Source organism: Antedon bifida, chromosome 3 (assembly GCF_963402885.1).
Source record: "Antedon bifida chromosome 3, ecAntBifi1.1, whole genome shotgun sequence".
NCBI lineage: Eukaryota > Metazoa > Echinodermata > Crinoidea > Comatulida > Antedonidae > Antedon > Antedon bifida.
In genome coordinates, this window is record NC_136228.1 from 31,819,425 (window position 1) to 31,840,066 (window position 20,642).

Genomic DNA, 20,642 nt, shown 5'->3' on the forward strand with positions numbered 1-20,642 from the left:
TATAACGGAAGTATCGTGAACATAATATCGAACTGATGCGAACTGTTTTACAAGGGCGTGTGTCATACCATTACACCACAGAGCAGCATTTAAAGATGTATTGTCCCCCAAAAACATGAAAAATGAAATTAAATCAGACATTTATATAGGTTATTTTGTAGTTTTAATAAAGTTAATCCCTTCCGTAAAAAAAACGAACAAAACAAATAATTTTTTCTTATATAAAATGACAAAATAAATGGTCAACTTCAACCAAAAACCATTGGCTGGCAGCCAATTTGATTGTTTTGCTTTAAATTACAATTTTTTCAGGTAAATGCATTTGTTTCGATTCCATTTTTGTATAAAGATGGGTAACTATTATGTGACATTAACATGGCATATTCAACAGCAAACATCTTAAACATCATTTTTCAGGGGGACAATACATCTTTAATGTATGAAGTAACCTCTAACAAATTCCAATTCTCATTATAGTTATACCATTTGGGTTTATTGACGTTTTGTTAAATCCATACCAGATTATTGTATATACTTTATATTGGCAGGCTATTTTTGGCAGGTTTTTTAACACGGACGATGAGCAAAAACGGTAAACTATTCTCATTTCATAATAGCATCTATTACATATGCATACACGAAATAAATTATGAATAAAATCTATCAAAATGCACTTTACATAGCTGACTATCTAAATCCAAAGCGAGGATAAATTAAATACGGGAAAGTGATACTTGTGTGTGACATAGAAATTGAACAAAACAACTATCGGATAACTCATCCGCAATACCCATCTACTCAGACTTTTTACATTTACGAGTGGCAACTAATCCTGTCCAATCCCTAGCGAGTATTCACACAGGTCATACACAGCTATTTGCCATACAACATCTTCTCACTAATTACTAACATTTACTCATAAATGTTCGATAGTTTTATTTTTTTTGTGTGTGATTAGACCGCAATCAGAAGTGAATATGTAGTTGGAAATATATAAATTTATGAGAAGGCTTATCGAATGATGAGTAAAGGTATTCGGTCGATTTCCGACATTACGAACAAAGAACCAGATGATTGTTGGAAAAAACGTTTCTAAAGTGCGCTTGTACAGAACGTGATGTTTTATTGAAAGGGGGAATTATGTTGAACTCCAAAATGTTTAGTTGACGTCACTGGCACGCTATCACCGTGTCACACTCCATTCGAGAAAGAACATCGACACATCAAAGGCCATTACTGAAGCTTGGTTCCCACTAGCGACGCAACGTAACGCAATTTACGCAACGTAAGAAAATGCCCTTCCAATAATTGTGTTTGCCCCCGCCTACGTGAAATCAAACCCACGATGTTTGCAGCATTATTGCGTCGTCGGTTCCCACTTGTGATTACGATAAGTCGCTGCGTTGCGTTACGTTGCGTCGCTAGTGGGAACCACGCTTTACGCGTCATAACGTTATAAATATACATACGTCAAAAAATAGCAATAAGAATAGGTATGTTCGCACGTACAAAGGCCGTGCCGCCATCATTCCCTGCGTTTGAACGCGCGCGTCAAAATAGTTTGTTAATGCATGGAGGAAATATACAGAGTTAATGTGATTATTGGTGTGCAATATAAAATTGCAACAGGTAGGCTATACAATGCGTGGGCATATGTTGTAACTCTATATGTTATAACATGGATTAATGGCAATAACATGATGACATAATGATGTCATAATGCTGATTGCCTGTCTTCTAAAGCACCGCATACTTAGCACTAGTTAGCATAGTCAACATTAGCCAAGTGGACAATCGCTTATCTAATGTTAAAACATATAAAAAAGAGAGAGACCTGTAGTGAGGTTTATTCTATGTGTTCAAATTATGCAATCGAGATAAGATAATTTCAATTTTATGCACACAACAAAATTACGCAATGATTTATGCACCTTGTACGCTGTTATCACACATCGAACAAAGAGAGAAACATTTTCTTCACATTAAACCTGCATTTATTCTTGTATCTGAAATGAACGACAGAATTAAAATGTGTTCAAAATATCAAAGTATATAGAGGGCGCACATCACATAAGTGTGGTAACTTTGAATATTGATCCAAAAATCACAATGCTTTAAAATTTTCAACCAACAACTGTTTTGGTAAAAAATGATTAAAATTCACTACCATAAAATATCAATGTACCGGTATAATTATATACATATATTGCAATTAATAATCCAGTGTAAAAAAACCACCAATTTGACGACCAGTGCACATAAAATATTTTGACAAAAGTTTATATAAAAGCACAAGATGTAGAAATTTAATACATTAATATCATATATATTTGAATAATAACTTACAATATTGCAATTACATGAATGCATAGTTCAATTAAATATAATAATTTCAAATTTAGTATATTAATTAGTATAAACAGTCACTAAATTCATAATATAACTGTTCAGTCATTCTTTGCTTTGAAATATCACTTTTCTATAATTTTTCTATCATAATGCCATTACCTTTATAACATTCGGCAATTTCTATTATATTATTATTATTATTTGAATTAATAAAATGAATTAAATTTTGGTCTCTAATAATTTGTTATATTGCCAATAATCCACCAAATTGTAAATATGTGCCTATGTAAATAATTTTGCACACAATAAACACATAGCGTATAATATTCATAATTAAACCACACACAAAAGATTAATATATAAACCAGCACACCCCATAATTTATGAAATTATAAAGCTCTGTCTACACTCTCAAACTTTATGTGACTAAAAAATGCTCATAGAGGGACATGACGATGTCATATCACTGCCATATTTAAGCATATCACTACTACCATATTTGGACACATCACATTTTTTTGTCATATAAAGTTTGATAGTGTAGACAGAGCTCTAGATTGTAAGATAGCAAACATTGGTATGAATTAATTAATTTAAGCTGATCACTCGTCTTAGTGATGAGTTCATGTTCAGCTTAAAAACCTGAGGATTCTAGGCACTAACCTTGATAATTATCATAACAATAGATATTATATATAAATTTGAAATATAACCACTTTTTAAATCATGCTATCATGGCTAATATGAGAACATTGGCTAGGATTGAACCCACGATTTTATACTAACTAAGGTGAGTACCTCTACTTTACTACCAGTAATTAATTAATATATTTATTTGGTCAACAAACAAAGAGAAAAGGACTGGTAAATAAAGATAATTGCATTGTTAGGCTGTTAAATGATGATTATTATAAGATGCTGTTATATCATGCAATACCAATGTAATGCGTTATGGGCGGAGCATTAACCATAAGGGTATCATATTCTTTGACAAATAGCTTAAGTCTATTCCAATACGTATCTTCATTATACGTCAGACCATTTTGTAGAATGTGTTCCCGGACGATAGGTTTGACAATCCTGCACATGTTGTCTGACAGATGAGGAAACAGATGATGCTCCAAATGACAGCTGATTAAGGAATGTCCGAAGATGACATCGAGAAAAGGGACGCCGTTCAGATTCAAACAACCGGTAGACATCAAGATACTCCTTGGCGGACGGTCCTTCTGAGAGTACATTGGCAACCCGATGTGCTGGAATATGTTAACGTGTATGTATGACGGTGTTGTCAGACTTCGTGATGCAAACAAGGTTACGATAGCCTTACCGAGAGACAGTCCCGAAAAAACTTGAAGGAGGTAGATAAACGTGGCAAGTCCGCTAAACATGATAAATGCGCACTTTACGGCAGATTTTATTTTCCCAGCCTGGAAGAGCCTTTTTACGGAAATAAGCGGTGAAAGACATGGCAGAAATAAAGGCGCAAAAAACATGTAAACATAGCGTGGGAGTTGTGGCACCCGCCAAGAGCTTGAATCGCCAAGACCGATAACATTCGTGTGCGGATGGTGAACTTTTACGTGAATATCCATGCCGACTTCTACGGAGAACAAAGCACAGAACTCGCTAAAGAAGTAACGCCAGAATATATTCCATCCTTTCGAACGGCACAATCCGTTGTGGGCTCCCATATGAGCGCAGCGAGTGGAATTGACTCCATGAACAAGTCCAAAGCATACTAAACCTAGTATGTATGTCAAAAAGTTTGGAGAAGCAAGCAAATATAAGCTTACTGGCAGGAGAGAATATATTAAACAAATAACTGTCCAATCCACGCCGTAACATTGCCACCAGCTCAGCTTTTCTATTTTCTCTCTCACCTTCCTATTCAGCTCTTGTAAGCTTTTATTGCGTGTCAATTCCATTTGTTCTTCATTTTTATTTTCATCAGTAGCAGCAGCAGCAAGGCGTTTACCGGATCGAAGACTGACACCTGGCATGGTTGAAGGTGCAACACTCAACCTCTGAAAAAGACAGGTTACAACATTATTTCACAGAGATATTAGGTATAGAGATATCATAACAACAATAATATCAATGGCTATATTTAGGTAGAGAGATATCATAGCAATAATATCAATGGCTTATCTTATCTCTGATTGGTCAATTACCGAACAGGATGACGAAATCCGTAGTTAACGTCAATCATTAACCAATCAAGAGGATTGTTTGTTTTCATCTAAAAATAGCAAACATGTATTACAGTATAAGATGCACGTACATTGTTTTATTATTATTAATAATACATTTGTTATAATTTTGTAAGCATATTTATTATTGATATACAGTATATATATGATATATATATACAAAAACAGAAGTGCAAAAGTATTTCTATAGAAATTGTATTATTATAGTATAGTACACTAAAACATTAATAATTGTTTCTTAGGCTCTGCACCCCTCTCCCACCCAATACGGGTTGGTGGGAGAGGGCCGGCCGGGAATGATTGAGTTGCACCACCATACCACTACTATACACTACTACTACTATATACTAGTTACTAGCCTAGTAACAGTAATATAGGCCAAGAAGGCTAATACCGTTCTAGCTTTAACAAGGTAGACATAGCCTCTAGCCTAGGCCCCTAGTAGCAGGCGTGGCTAGTTTTACTTTTAGTATAGTACTGTAGTAGGCATACTAGACCTCTAGTAGACTGTAGGCTCTCTCTTGCTAGAGGTATGCTTTTATTTTAGTCTGATTAGAGAAGAGTGAAATGTGTAATTTCACTCTTCCCTGGTCTGACACTAAAGTATGTTGATAACTATTCATACAATTTACTTTGCATAAAAAAAATCTAGGCCTACGGCCTATATAACCAGGCCCTGATATAACTGTCAAATAAATACGTACCTGGATTGCATTGTTGGGAAACACCACTCCTCCCGTCTTTTATTGTTGATGGTACAAATGTATAGGACGCCCTCATTGTACAGTAAATTTGTTGCAAAGATACTACTAGTATATAAGATCTTTGATTTGTTGGCAGAGCCATATATATAAAGAGTTACGACATTGAAAATTAGAAGCCATTTTTGTGTCAAAGAATTCGCACGCTGAGGGCGCGCGCGTTTCTTTTGTATAGCGTTTTCCTATAGTTCATGCATTATTTTTAGATTTTTTTGTCTATGAAATAACGCTTATATTCCGTTTTTATTTTAGTAATTAATTTTATTAATGGTATTAATTTGGTAACATATATATATTGTGTCTATAATAACAAAAGAATAAATGCTAGGGCCTACATGCAAGTCAGGATACATCAAAGCATGAACCAATACAAAAAACACACAAATTCACCCCTCTTTTTATACAGTATATGGCTCTCTGTGTGTTTTTGACACAAACTTTCAGAGACTCGTTCATCATTTCATTTGTAATAATTTGCCTTTATTATTTTAATATTGTTCATACCCTATTCAATATATTAACAAATATATCCACGACACTTTATTATTTTATTTAGTCATCAAAACATGCATTATGAATTGAAAATATTACATAATTGTTATTAATAGGACGTAGTTATGGGATGTTTCGTTCCAAAATCAATCAATCGAACTTTATAATGTATTAGCGCACGCGCGCGCAATATTCTTTGCCGCAAGTACTTATGTACGCTGTGCACATCAATATTTCACCGTAAAATGTGCAATTACATTTTTTTAAATATAAGAAAAAGTTTAAAGTATTTTCTTGCTCCTATACTTTACATGCAATAACGGAGACAAGTTTGACACAAATTGATCTGCATATCACGTGACTATAATCCAATGTCGTAACTCTTTATATATATGGCTCTGTTTGTTGGTAATACGGGGCGCCACCTTTTATATTTTATTAATTAAAAGATATTTAGTAAGTTTTCTTCATTTTTACAATCGATCGGCGGCACAATAGCGACACACGGTGCATTCACATGTAAAAAGAAAACTTTACTAAATTTTGTATACCAAACAGCATTAATTAATAAAATAAATATAATATGAAATATTTTATACGCAGTAACGGGCTTCCGTAATAGTAACGCAACACTTCTATGAATTTACTTTCTATTGACTATGGTTTTAGCAAGTGTAGAATATTTCATGAAATACATAATTTTTCTGTAATATATATCAAATTACAAAATTCATAATAATGAATTTTGCAAATGAATATTATTTATGCTTTTGCTAGCTGTGCTCATTTTTTTGAAATAATTAAAATGCATAAAAAGGGAAGTAATGATTACAGCATGAAGACATAGATTTAAATATTTTGGTGGTGTGTTCGCCCATCACCCGCTAGCGCCACCCGCTACGGGTGTTTATCACAGCGCCGTTGGCGTTTCATACGTATATCCTGAAGACACACAAAGAGCCCGGATGTTGTAACAATAATATTTACGCTATGGCTGCTGCTGCAGCGAACAACCGTGAGGTCAGTATTTTAATTTTCCTCTTAAATTCTATGTAAAAATGTGTTTTCATTTATTTAGATCGTTTTTACTTGAAACGTATATGTTTAAAGTTATATCCATAACGTTTGAATATTTTAATCATTGTTCCTTTCTTGGAATTTAATGATTTTGCTAGGCCGTCGAATCGCTTCGATGAACTTTTTGTTGCCTGCAGAATGTGACTTGTGAGTGCGGTTGATTTGATGTTCGATGGGAACCCACTTGATAAATTAGGCCTAGCATAGATTTTTTTTCTTTTTTGCTTCCGGTATCAACTTATTTTGCATCCCCTTAATAATTACTTTGGTCTGGGCCTTTAGTAGTATTAACAGTATAGCCTAGCCTACACAGATCTATCATGATGGCTATTCAATTTTTGTTATAATAATTGTAATTTTATTTTTAAACAACTTTTGCTTAATGTTTTGGAGAATAAATAGGTCTAGGCCTACTATATTCTTTAAGTATTATCAGAGAGTCTAATAACAAACAACTCCCTGGTATTATTAAAAACATGAACTGTAATGTGTATATTGATTATTATTATTATTGTATAGCGCACATTTATACAACATTTAATTATAATCAGCGGCGCTTCACATCAATCGGTATCATAACATTGTTTGAAATATAGTGCCTTTAAACTGATTATAGTCGTCTAAGTGTTTAAGTGACTTGGTAATTATTAACTTTCCAAATTTCTTAATTTAGGACCTACTGTACCTTGAATCACTGTGTAAGGTTTGCATGTTCTCTAGAAAAATGTATTGATAGTAATAACTTAACTGTAATCTCATTAAATACATTTTATATATTGGCCATGTTGTACTGACTTAATTTCTTTTAGTCTGCATAATTGGAAAACCATATGATAGGAAAATATTATATATCTGGTTGACCTTTAACCTTAGTTATTATGTATGTGTGTATGTTTATCATGCTTAGTGTACAACAGTAGCATACTGTACATACATACATCAATCAAGTTTACCTTAAAGATGAATGTATACATACATACATACAATAACAGATCACTCAGATTTTTTTTTTTTTTTAAGTGAAATTTTTATTTTTGGTTTCGATCTTCTTTCGAATTGTGAAAATGCTTTATAATTTTATTATGTACAACAATTTCTTGTTAATTCTGGAAGATTTGATTGATGTTTCTGTTAGTTGTTTTAAAATGTTGTATTTGTTAATCTGAGGCGCCTTGAAGCTAAGGTGGTTCCATCTTGTAAGGCGCCTCTGTGTAATATACTGAACAAACAAAAAACAGATCACTCTCAGTCAAACCGTTACTCCTGTTGAATCTATAGTTTCAAATTGTCATCCATATATTGGGGCAGATTAGGTTAACTCCCAAATCCGTCTCTAGACTAAACACATCTCCTGCCTTATTATTCTCTAGGTGATGAACAGTGCACATTGTTTTTCACGAAAATATTGCGCAACCTCTCAGGTTCTTTATTAATACAGTATCTCTATTGTTGCATGTGTGTAAAAGTATGATTAAGATTAGTAACATAATGTTACCATAAATTGGATTATTATTTTCTTCTATGAATTTTAATAATCACTTTACAGAAGATAAAATTGTGACAAACACAGTGACAAGATAGATTTCAATCATTTGTAATTTTTATTTTGTGTTATATAACAAGTTTCTTAATGGTATTGGAGATTGATTTAAAAAAAAAGTGTTTGTCTTCCATAGGGAATCCCAATGGAGAAGGTAGGACCAAATGTTCATCCTATTGGAAAGGTGTTTGTCCAGAGAGACTATTCTGGTGGAACGTCTGTCAAGTTCCAAAGCAAACTCCCAACAGAGTTGGTAGACAAGGTGAGTGCCATTGTGTGTTCCATTATAGTAGTTGCTGAGCTGAAAGGATAGATTCTACTGCTTGAGACTTAAGCTCTGTCTACACTATCAAACTAGTTTGACAAAAAAAGTGTGATATGCTCAAATATGGTAGTGATACGCCAAAATATGGTAGTGATATGACAGCATCATGTCCATATCTGGGCACATCACATTTATTTGTCACGTAAAGTTTGATAGTGTAGACCAAGCTTTAGGGGTTATACCTGCACTAGGACTGAATCTGAATGGACACTGACATGTTCCTCTTTACTAACTGTAAGTAAAATCATCATTTAAACCCAAACCAATAAAAAAAGGATAATTTTTGGCCAATATCTATATTATAGATTTATATATATCTATATTTGTCAGGAGAGTTATTTTAAGCGAGGTTTGAAACTCGCCTTTTTTACTCATACTTAAATTTTCGGCATTTTACCTTTCTGTTAAGCACATAATGTGCTCTGTCTACACTATCAAACTTTATGACTGTGACAAAAAAATGTGATGTGCCCATATATGGACATGATGATGTCATATCACTACCATATTTGGGCATATCACTACCATATTTGGGCACATAAGACTAGTTTGATAGTGTAGACAGAGCTTAAGCCTGAAATATTATTATTATGAAGAAGAGACAAAAAATGTTTGTATCCTTTTCTTACAGATTGACAGGCACCTATTTGAACACACTGTGAACCGCTTGAATGAATTTTATGCTGATGCTGAGAAGTATGGAGCTGTGACGTACTGTGAAGGATGCTTCGCCTGTCTTACAGCCTATACAATACTGTTGTGTATGGAAACTCACTATGAGAAGGTATTAACACTATACAATGTCATTTTGAATAAAGCTCTGTCTACACTATCAAACTAGTGTGACAAAAAAGTGTGATGTGCCCAAATATGGAAGTGATATGCCCAAATATGGTACAGTAGTGATATGACATCATAATGTCCATATATGGGCACATCACACAAAGCTTTATGATGATAATATTCATTATAGCACCATTCCAACGATCATTTCTCATGGCAGTGTGGACTAAGATGTTACACTTTTCAACTACATGCTTCTCTTCTAAGGGTCATGTCAGTGCTGCCAATTCAGGTGCTCTATCATCTTTCCATAGTTTCTATGTGGGAACAAGCATCCCGGGATAACCCCCTACTCGCCTTAAAAGATATAATATTTTATGTGTAACACTGGAAGAAGACTTGATCTTCTACCAGAAACATAGAGCAAGTGAGCCTCGAGTTCATATTATGACTATGGATTACATTTCTGCTGTTTTAACCACTCGCTTATGACTGGTGTTTTACCTTAAATTAATTACTCATTTCATTTATTTAAACATTAAATAATACAAAACGAAACAAAGCACAATGGTCAGGGACAACTAAAGCAAAACAATTACTATAACTCAAAGAGTCAGTTGCCCCTTTAAAAAAACCATCCAAATACAAAAAATATTGCACCAAGTAAAACAATTGTACTCGCCTTTTTCTCATTAATAATGGGTTACAAATACATACTTTGAGCTTGGATGTGTTAGGACATTATGAGCCATGCATACAAATTAAATAATATATTCACTACCTATCCCATTATATTGTCTTTGATACAATATCCTAATTGTCATTGTCATTTTTTGAATACAAATTTCCAAATAACGTGAAATCACACAATTAAACTATTCTATTCTAAAAAAAACAACATGGATACTGAAGTATTGCTATTGCTGTGAATACTGTAATCATTATTATTAACTTTCTGTTCAACAGCTCAGTAACGCACATTATAAAAACATTTTTTAATAGTACATTTTTTAATACATCAAAAATTCTGATATTTTAATGTCTAAAACATAACTTAACCATTAATTGGACTTTTGAAAATATTCTTTCTGATATTTTGCAAGCAAACAAGATGTTTTAACTGCGTAGTGAATTAGTTTGTGCCAGCAAATGTTTTTATTATTGATGATCTTTCCTTTGGGGTTAGATGGATTTTACAGTGATAATAAATATCTAGCTTGAAGACTGGATCATATATTTTTTATGAGCTTAGATTATACATAATCTACTGCTTTATATAAATATATACTGACGACAGAGAATATATTTTGCCCCTATTACAGTACCTACACGTTTATTTATTTTTATGAGCATAGATTATACATAATCTACTGCTTTATATAAATATATATGGATGACAGTGAATATGTTTAGCCCCTACTAAAGTACCTACACATTCGTTAAAGATTTACTAATTAATTGCTGTGTTAATTATATTCAGTAATTAAATGACAATGCATTGAAAAGCTAAAATTATAACCAACCTAATGAGAAAAAGATGCATTTATATTTAGATATTTATCAGTAGTAGTTTACCTTTGAGCTGTGTTGTATACATAATGGGTATAGGGCTAAACCTTTATGATAAGATAGTACACTACTGTACTTGAACACCTTGATCATACCTACAATGTAGCATACCTTAACAACAAAATATGCATTCCTAGCTAAGGACAAAGAAAACACTGTTTTAGGGCCTTTTCTACAGAGTTATGCTTTCGTATCGTACGCGGTATACATCTCCATATGTCTGATCCATGAAAAGATTAGTGGCAGCCACCTTTTATGACACTGATCTTTCGTTCGTTACGACAGCTCAGGGGTCAAATATAAATATAACTACTCAATCAGTGAAAAGGTGAATTTACGTATAAATTAGAATTTCACTCCTAAAAACAATACCCAATCCCATGCCCATTTTGTGCAAATCCTTAACTGAAGTGGCCTCTCAAAAACTGGTCATGTTTTCTCACTTTCTCCAGACAGTGTCATTTTATGAATACATTTTATTATTGATAATGTTGCTTGAACCCCTGAGATTTCATTTATTATTTACCCTTGGCAATAATTAATCATTTAATATCATTATTGCATATTTGCAATTTACTGTAAATCTGTAATATAATAAGGATACAGTAGTTATTGCTTATTTTTGTCCACTGAATCATTTTATTTCATGCCATAGACATCATCTATGCTCATCAAAAAATATAAAATATTGAGAAATTTATTAAATGAAAAATGAAATTTAGACAATAATTATAATAATCACATCATCATTTTATCTGAAATTGGATCTTCGGGTGTCACTCGTTTATGGCTTATTGAATTTGTGAATAATTAAGGAAATAGATAATTTAATAAACACAGACTAGTGGCAGTTTAATTACTACACTGACAGGTCATGTCAAATTGGAACTCTTTGATTGAACAATGCACAGCCAAACACTAAATTGTATTGTGATAACTCCTTTCCCGTCAGATGCTAATAATCAACTTCGTTTTTTTCAATTTTTGTTTCAGACAACAGACATACTTAAATACTTCTTATATACTGCCTCAGAGAATAGCACCCACAACCATAAACAGCACATTATACTGGCAGGTGATGATGATGAGGTCATATCACTACCATATTTGGGCATATCACTACCATATTTGGGCATATCACTACCATATTTGGCCACACATTTTTTGTCAAACTAGTGTTTGATAGTGTAGACAGAGCTCAATAGTGTGACAATAATATCCCATCCGAAGGACGAGTCAATGAGATTAAAGCCTCTTTTCCAAAAAGAAACGGGAGGAGACTTGCAATCAGTGTTGCGTCTTCGTTCAATCTCAATTAATTAATTGGTAATCTTCTCATTTCAGTGCTTGAAACAAGCAGCTCGGTTCATACAACAACAGAACGATGAAATATATGTACCAAGAGGGCTTCTCATTACAGATCCATTTGAACGAGGTCTCAGAGTCGTATCCTTTAAATATTAACATTTAGCTACAAACAGCTATGCAAACTATTATTAGGATTGGTATTTGGAAGTGTAACAAAAATGCTTCCAACTCAAGGAGAGTAGTGGAGCTGTAGCTTGGTGGTTAAACATGCTTGCCTTCCAATTCCAGGGTAGTGAGTAGCCAATCGTATGAGGCTGAAACTAGTCAACCGGATAATCATATGCACCATTTTCCTAGACCGAAAATATGTATACGTATGAAATGCCATATGTGCCAAAAAATGTATCTTTTTACTAATTTTGGTCTACAACCTAGTCTAGGTCCAGAGTTTAATCCTGACCTAGTGCCAAGGTTGTAGCTCACGACTCTTTCAACTCCACTCCCTAAGCATGATCAATTATAAAATAGTTTATCCATCCTGTAATTGGCGAGTTGTTCAATTCGTATGAATAATAAAAAAAAATAATCAACTTAATTTTGGGGCACGAGATAAGACTGAAGGAGAGGTAATAATTCAAACAAAATGTTAATATGCATATAAGCATTCCGTTTAGTATAAAGACTGTAATTGGTTCGATTTAACATTGGTCCTTAAGGATCAGCTTTTGCTGGATGTGCCACCCTTGTAAAATATTGTTGAAATATATAAATATTGAAGTTTAATCTGCGCATGTTTATAAGCCCAGTATACACCATTCGGTTTTCATTATCTATACTTTTTTTATTTGGTCGATTTAATGTTTGTTCTTCGTCTACTGTACTGAATAGGAACGGGAAGACACAGGACGGTGCTCATAAATAATTTATGCATGAGCTTTATCTTCACTTTTTGAGGATGATAAAGTTGCCATTTTCCCGTTTACGGAGAACGACTAGAAATAATGTACATATAACCTTAAATATACAGTTCAAATTACACTTAAACGTGGAATTTTCAAAACTCTAAATAATATTTAAACTAATTTAACTAACTAATTTAGTTTTTACGCTCTAGCAAAATAGGATATTCGTCGTCCTCCCCTAACTGTCGTGTCTCGTAAGTCCCTAATATCTATTGTGGTGAGTTGACGACCCAGACATCCAACAGATGACTTTAAGATTAAGTTGTATGTTCCTTAACATTTTTATTTACAGATAGAGATCTCAATTCTTCCTCAAGATCGTGGCTGTTGAAGTCTTCAATAGAAATCTAATAATTTATACTTCCTTTTTTCCCCTTTGATGTCTAAGTTCAACAGAACCTTGAAAAGATATAAAAAGAGTATGTCCCGAAGATAAGTACAATTTGTCTGTAATTTATAACTTACTATGCAGTCATACCAATATATTATAAATATTTATTATATTTATGTGCTACTATAGAGGTCATACAGTAGTATCTCTACTATGGGGAAAGTTTGGTATAGTATATGTCTGTTGGGGAAGTTTGATATGTGGGTGGGTATATTTTGGAGTGTAGTTGGAGATATTTTGGAAGGTGGGTGGAGATATTTTGGAGTGTGGGTGGGGAATTTTACGAGGGCATTTCAAGGTTCCCAAGAGGGATGTGCTTTCATTTTTGAAGAGTTTTTTTACAGTGTTTACCGTGTGTATTTTTGGAATGTTTATAGAATTTGATAAAGAATGATGGCTAGATTTGTTACAGATAAAAGGTGTGTAACAAGTATTTAAATAATTAATATACACTAATTAAACATTAATTAAACAAAATTAAATTAAACTAGTGGCTCTGGTAAAATAGGGATTTTGCAACATTGATTAAGGACCAAAATTTAATTTTATCACAATGGACAAGGCATTGAAAATGTTGGGATGTCTAAATAAAATATTTACTAGTATGGTCATAGTTCATCATCAGGTGATGGTGTGGTCACATGAATGGTCATAGTTCATCATCAGGTGATGGTGTGGTCACATGAATAACGTGTATATCTTTATATTATATTTGATCGGATTTGTCTTATATTACTGTGAGTGCATGTATTTTCAATACATCTGGTGTTTTGAAAGGCTTTGATCTGATAATGGTAGGTGGTAGGTATACCACTGGAGGAACCCAACTCAGTACTTTGCCCTGTGTTTGAAGCAGCTGCCTTGTAATGTTGTGTATTTTGTAGTGTGTTCTCTGACATATAACAGCATCTGTACAATCTTTTTCGCAGATTAATAGTGTTTAGCTACATAGTGCATTGAGTATACTATATGCACACAAGTAAATTTGCATTCATATATTGCACACATGTAAATGTACATGTTTACTATATGCACACATTCAATTTGGTGTGCATTGAATATACTATCCACACAAGTAATAGAGTATACTATATGCACACAAGTAAATTTGCATACATATATTGCACACATGTAAATGTACATGTTTACTATATGCACACATTCAATTTGGTGTGCATTGAATATACTATCCACACCAGTAAATTTGCATACATATAGTGCACACAAGTAAACATGCGTGGTTACAATATACTATATGCACACATTTTGTGTGCGTGGAGTATACTATATGCACACAAGTAAATGTGCATGCATATTGTATTATACTATAAACACAAATTTGCATATTATAGTGGTATGAATATGATTGGTGAATTTGAATATATATTCTAAATATCACTTAAAAAAATTCAGAATTAGTAACAGTTTCTTGTATATTTTACTTGTTTAAACAAAGGTATTCATTATGCAGTATATATGTAGTACAGTATAATTGAAACTTATTAAATGACATGATGTGGTTTCCCTGATTCTAAATCCTTGGTAATAACTGCTACATAAATTAAACATAACAAATGTAATCATTGATAGTATTTAGCCTATAACCTTCATTTGTTATATGTTTGTAAATACATTCATGGAAATATAGTAGTAATAATAGTAGTAGTAATTATTTAATTATAACAAAGTATACGATATTTTTAACAAAAAAAAAGGTAATTCTAAAAGTATAAAATCCTGGTGTAAAATAAAAGGATACTGTACTATAGTATCAATGACCTAGGTCTATAGTATCAATGACCTAGGTCTATGGTATCAATGACCTAGGTCTATGGTATCGATGAACTAGATCTATGGTATCATAAGCTAACTTTGATCACCTAATATTTATAAAATCAAATAATAAATTAATATTATTATTAATATAATTTATACATTATTATTGATTTTATTACTGTTTTAATTCTGTATTAATTTATTAAATATAATAATTACATTTAAATTAAGTAATTTATATAACAATTAAGCTACCTTAAAATAGTGAAATGCTAGATATGATATTGAACATCGGCGTAGGTTTTGTGTAAAATAGAAAACATCTTTTTATTGTCTTTTTTGTCAAAAGGTATTTTCCTCATCTCTTGTATATTAAAAGTGAATATAAAATACTTCATTTAAAATAGCAATGGTGTATTTCCATTTTGTTTATTCGCATTGGGAATTGTTATTTTAATATAGGGCATAAAATAACGATCATTGTTTTTATACTGAAGACATCATAACATAGTGATTGGTTTGTTTCTGGCTTCAACTGCACTGGCAACCAGAAGACCAAAGGATAATGTATGAACCAGAGGGAGTTATTTTACAACTCCATTGTATTAACCCATTCTTAAACTAAACTGTATTCTTTCAAGGACTTGCTTTTTAAATCCCATAATCCTCCTTCACAGGAAAAAGAGTCCTGGATTGACCTTGTGTTGACGGATTGACCTTGTGTTGACTGTTAAACCTTTGATTTCACATTTAGTTTTTAGTACCTGCAATTGTATACATTCAAATTAGCATCCTTTTGTTATCCAATAACCTTTATTATTTAGGATAACGGCAAACGATATTAATGGGATTATAGAACGCTAGTATATATTCACATTTTATTTATTATTTGTTGTACTTTGCCAATCAATTAAAGATGTATTGTCCCCCTGAAAAATAATTTTTACAATTTTTTTGTTGAATATGCCATTTTAATGTCACATAATAGTTATCCACTTTGAACAAAAATTGGATCTAAACAAAATTTATTTATCTAAAAAAACTGTAATTTAAAGAAAAAAATGGTCAAATTGGCTGCCAGCCAATGGGTTTTTGGTTGAATTTAACCATTTATATGTTATTTTATAAGTGAAAACATTATTTTTTTCGTGTTTTTTTTCTACGGAAGTGATTAACTTTATTAATAAAACTACAAAATAACCTATTCAAAGTCTGATTTTTTTTGGGGGGACAATACATCTTTAAACAAACATACGGCATTAATTAACTCATTTGATATTAACACAAACCTTCTGATACTTTAAAATCTGGTCCTGCTAACTCAAGGTGTTCATACTCGAAAGGAGGACTGACGGTACAACCAACTAACGTCCAATCACAGCCGTCAAGACACTTTGCCACCTGCCAATGATTGGCTGGAATCATCAACTGAACTTTATGACCCTGCGATAAATTCGGACCAAGAGCGTGTCTTCCCAGTAATACACCGTCGGGATTTGCTACGGAGACCTCAAGGGGACCTCCGGCGTAAAAGTGCCATATTTCGTCTCTACCAATAATGCGATGCCATTTATGTTGACTGTCTTTTGATAAGAGAAAATATATTGCTGAGCTGTTTTCCGAGTGGTATGTTTCTTTGAAATAACCCCCTTCTACGTGTCCTTCGAGGCCCAGTTCTGCAATGACGTCGGATAATGTAACGGTCTGTGCTTCCATACCTATTATGCGATAATAATTACAGCAGTATAATAAAGACTAGATATTGCTTAGTACGTAGCATTTAGGCCTAAAACACGGTCTCTTTGTCAAATTAATTTCTAAACTTCCGTACCTACTTGCCTAAAGTTAACTGAAACATGTGTAGTGTAGGGAAGTGTAGTGGAAATGTATATAATTTAAACTATTATAATAATACAGTATAACTTACCTGCTGCGTTGTCAACTCGATTGGTGTGTTGACCGTTCTTTCCAAGTGAGATTAAGTGTCACCTTGACCGGCGACATTGCCTTACCTTTTGTTCTGTACTGACATTTCGTCAGTTACTATAGGTCTATAAGATAATTATAACGTAATATATGCACATATATAGCAATATTATTGCATAATAATAGTATTTTAAAAAGTGCGTATTTTTGTACTATAGTACAGGGATTTTTTTTCGAAATTTCGAAATTTTTATTTTTTTACATAAATGGTTACTATAGGTCTATAAGATAATTATAACGCAATATATGCAAATATATAGCAATATTATTGCATAATAATAGTTTTTTAAAAAGTGCGTATTTTGGCGATTTTTTCGAAAAATAGCCAAATTTCGACCTTTTTATTTTTTGACATAAATGGTTACTATAGGTCTATAAGATATATATGCACATATATAGCAGTATTATTGCATAATAATAGTATTTTAAAAAGTGCGTATTTTGGTGATTTTTTCAAAAAATAGCAAAATTTCGACATTTTTATTTTTTTACATAAATGGTTACTATACGTCTATAAGATAATTATAACGCAATATATGCACATATATAGCAATATTATTGCATAATAATAGTATTTTCAAAAAGTGCGTATTTTTGTACTATAGTACAGGGATTTTTTTTCGAAATTTCGACATTTTTATTTTTTTACATAAATGGTTACTATAGGTCTATAAGATAATTATAACGCAATATATGCAAATATATAGCAATATTATTGCATAATAATAGTTTTTTAAAAAGTGCGTATTTTGGCGATTTTTTCGAAAAATAGCCAAATTTCGACCTTTTTATTTTTTGACATAAATGGTTACTATAGGTCTATAAGATATATATGCACATATATAGCAGTATTATTGCATAATAATAGTATTTTGAAAAGTGCGTATTTTGGTGATTTTTTCAAAAAATAGCAAAATTTCGACATTTTTATTTTTTTACATAAATGGTTACTATACGTCTATAAGATAATTATAACGCAATATATGCACATATATAGCAATATTATTGCATAATAATAGTATTTTAAAAAGTGCGTATTTTGGTGATTTTGTCGAAAAATGGCCAAATTTCGACCTTTTTATTTTTTTACATAAATGGTTACTATAGGTCCATAAGATAATTATAACGCAATATATGCACATATATAGCAATATTATTGCATAATAATAGCATTTTAAAAGGTGCGTATTTTGGCGATTTTTTGAAAAAAATCCCTGTACTATAGTGCAGGGATTTTTTCGAAAAATAGCCAAATTTCGACATTTTTATTTTTTTACATAAATGGTTACTATAGGTTTATAAGATAATTATAACGCAATATATGCACATATATAGCAATATTAATGCATAATAATAGTATTTTAAAAAGTGCGTATTTTGGTGATTTTTTGAAAAAATCCCTGTACTATAGTACAGGGATTTTTCCGAAAAATAGCCAAATTTCTACCTTTTTATTTTTTTACATAAATGGTTACAAACACTCTATAAGATAATTATAACGCAATATATGCACATATATAGCAATATTATTGCATAATAATAGCATTTTAAAAGTGCGTATTTTGGCGATTTTTTGAAAAAAAATCCCTGTACTATAGTACAGGGATTTTTTCGAAAAATAGCCAAATTTCGACATTTTTTATTTTTTTACATAAATGGTTACTGTAGGTCTATAAGATAATTATAACGCAATATATGCACATATATAGCAATATTAATGCATAATAATAGTATTTTAAAAAGTGCGTATTTTGGTGATTTTTTGAAAAAATCCCTGTACTATTATTAGTACAGGGATTTTTTCGAAAAATGGCCAAATTTCGACCTTTTTATTTTTTTACATAAATGGTTACTATAGGTCTATAAGATAATTATAACGCAATATATGCAAATATATAGCAATATTAATGCATAATAATAGTATTTTAAAAATTGCGTATTTTGGTGATTTTTTGAAAAAATCCCTGTACTATAGTACAGGGATTTTTCCGAAAAATAGCCAAATTTCTACCTTTTTATTTTTTTACATAAATGGTTACAAACACTCTATAAGATAATTATAACGCAATATATGCACATATATAGCAATATTATTGCATAATAATAGCATTTTAAAAAGTGCGTATTTTGGCGATTTTTTGAAAAAAATCCCTGTACTATAGTGCAGGGATTTTTTCGAAAAATAGCCAAATTTCGACATTTTTATTTTTTTACATAAATGGTTACTATAGGTTTATAAGATAATTATAACGCACTATATGCACATATATAGCAATATTAATGCATAATAATAGTATTTTAAAAAGTGCGTATTTTGGTGATTTTTTGAAAAAATCCCTGTACTATAGGCCTAGTACAGGAATTTTTCCGAAAAATAGCCAAATTTCTACCTTTTTATTTTTTTACATAAATGGTTACAAACACTCTATAAGATAATTATAACGCAATATATGCACATATATAGCAATATTAATGCATAATAATAGTATTTTAAAAAGTGCGTATTTTGGTGATTTTTTGAAAAAATCCCTGTACTATTATTAGTACAGGGATTTTTTCGAAAAATGGCCAAATTTCGACCTTTTTATTTTTTTACATAAATGGTTACTATAGGTCTATAAGATAATTATAACGCAATATATGCAAATATATAGCAATATTATTGCATAATAATAGCATTTTAAAAAGTGCGTATTTTGGCGATTTTTTGAAAAAAATCCCTGTATTTTTACATAAATGGTTACTATAGGTCTATAAGATAATTATAACGCAATATATGCACATATATAGCAATATTAATGCATAATAATAGTATTTTAAAATGTACACATCTATCTCATGTGCACTTTAAATTTCGACCTTTTTATTTTTTGACATAAATTAGTTACTATGATGATGATGATAAATCAATATATGGACATATATAGCAGTATTCTTGTATGTGCACATTATTTTGAGGTAACATGCACATACCACATTATGTGATTATGCACATGTATTGAGGTAAACATGCACAGGACTGCAAAAGGACTATAAACCGTAGGTCCAGTGTACACATCTAGCTCATGTGCACTTTAAAGAACCTATACATATTTGGAGACAATTAGGGG

The 20,642-nt window shown here is 31.7% G+C and overlaps 3 protein-coding genes across 3 annotated transcripts; 1 reads left to right on the top strand and 2 right to left on the bottom strand.

Annotated features, from left to right (window-relative positions):
- Positions 1-2,002: 2,002 nt before the first annotated feature.
- LOC144837523 (fatty acid desaturase 6-like) lies at positions 2,003-5,301 on the bottom strand. Its single transcript, XM_078692691.1, has 2 exons — positions 5,267-5,301; positions 2,003-4,376 (listed from the first exon to the last, which is right to left on the bottom strand). The coding sequence occupies exon 2, from the start codon at positions 4,350-4,352 to the stop codon at positions 3,276-3,278; it is 1,077 nt and encodes a 358-aa protein (XP_078548817.1). The 5' UTR covers positions 4,353-4,376; positions 5,267-5,301; the 3' UTR covers positions 2,003-3,275.
- A 1,467-nt stretch (positions 5,302-6,768) lies between these two features.
- Positions 6,769-15,946, top strand: LOC144837527 (golgin subfamily A member 7-like). The gene is made up of 5 exons (XM_078692699.1): positions 6,769-6,835; positions 8,569-8,694; positions 9,389-9,541; positions 12,454-12,555; positions 13,672-15,946. The coding sequence occupies exons 1-5, from the start codon at positions 6,806-6,808 to the stop codon at positions 13,708-13,710; spliced, it is 450 nt and encodes a 149-aa protein (XP_078548825.1). The 5' UTR covers positions 6,769-6,805; the 3' UTR covers positions 13,711-15,946.
- Positions 15,947-16,824: 878 nt separating this feature from the next.
- On the bottom strand, positions 16,825-17,498 carry LOC144838380 (uncharacterized). Its single transcript, XM_078693719.1, has 2 exons — positions 17,474-17,498; positions 16,825-17,264 (listed from the first exon to the last, which is right to left on the bottom strand). The coding sequence occupies exon 2, from the start codon at positions 17,260-17,262 to the stop codon at positions 16,825-16,827; it is 438 nt and encodes a 145-aa protein (XP_078549845.1). The 5' UTR covers positions 17,263-17,264; positions 17,474-17,498.
- Between the last annotated feature and the right edge of the window lie 3,144 nt (positions 17,499-20,642).

What these genes read in the sequence shown, in the direction of transcription:
- LOC144837523 (XM_078692691.1), bottom strand. Translation starts at nt 4,352, where the DNA reads ATGCCAGGTGTCAGTCTTCGATCCGGTAAACGCCTTGCTGCTGCTGCT.
- LOC144838380 (XM_078693719.1), bottom strand. Translation starts at nt 17,262, where the DNA reads ATGGAAGCACAGACCGTTACATTATCCGACGTCATTGCAGAACTGGGC.
- LOC144837527 (XM_078692699.1), top strand. Translation starts at nt 6,806, where the DNA reads ATGGCTGCTGCTGCAGCGAACAACCGTGAG. An exon ending in CTGCAGCGAACAACCGTGAG is followed by an intron (nt 6,836 to 8,568) that starts GTCAGTATTTTA and finishes TGTCTTCCATAG; the next exon opens with GGAATCCCAATGGAGAAGGT. An exon ending in TTGAACGAGGTCTCAGAGTC is followed by an intron (nt 12,556 to 13,671) that starts GTATCCTTTAAA and finishes TTTTATTTACAG; the next exon opens with ATAGAGATCTCAATTCTTCC.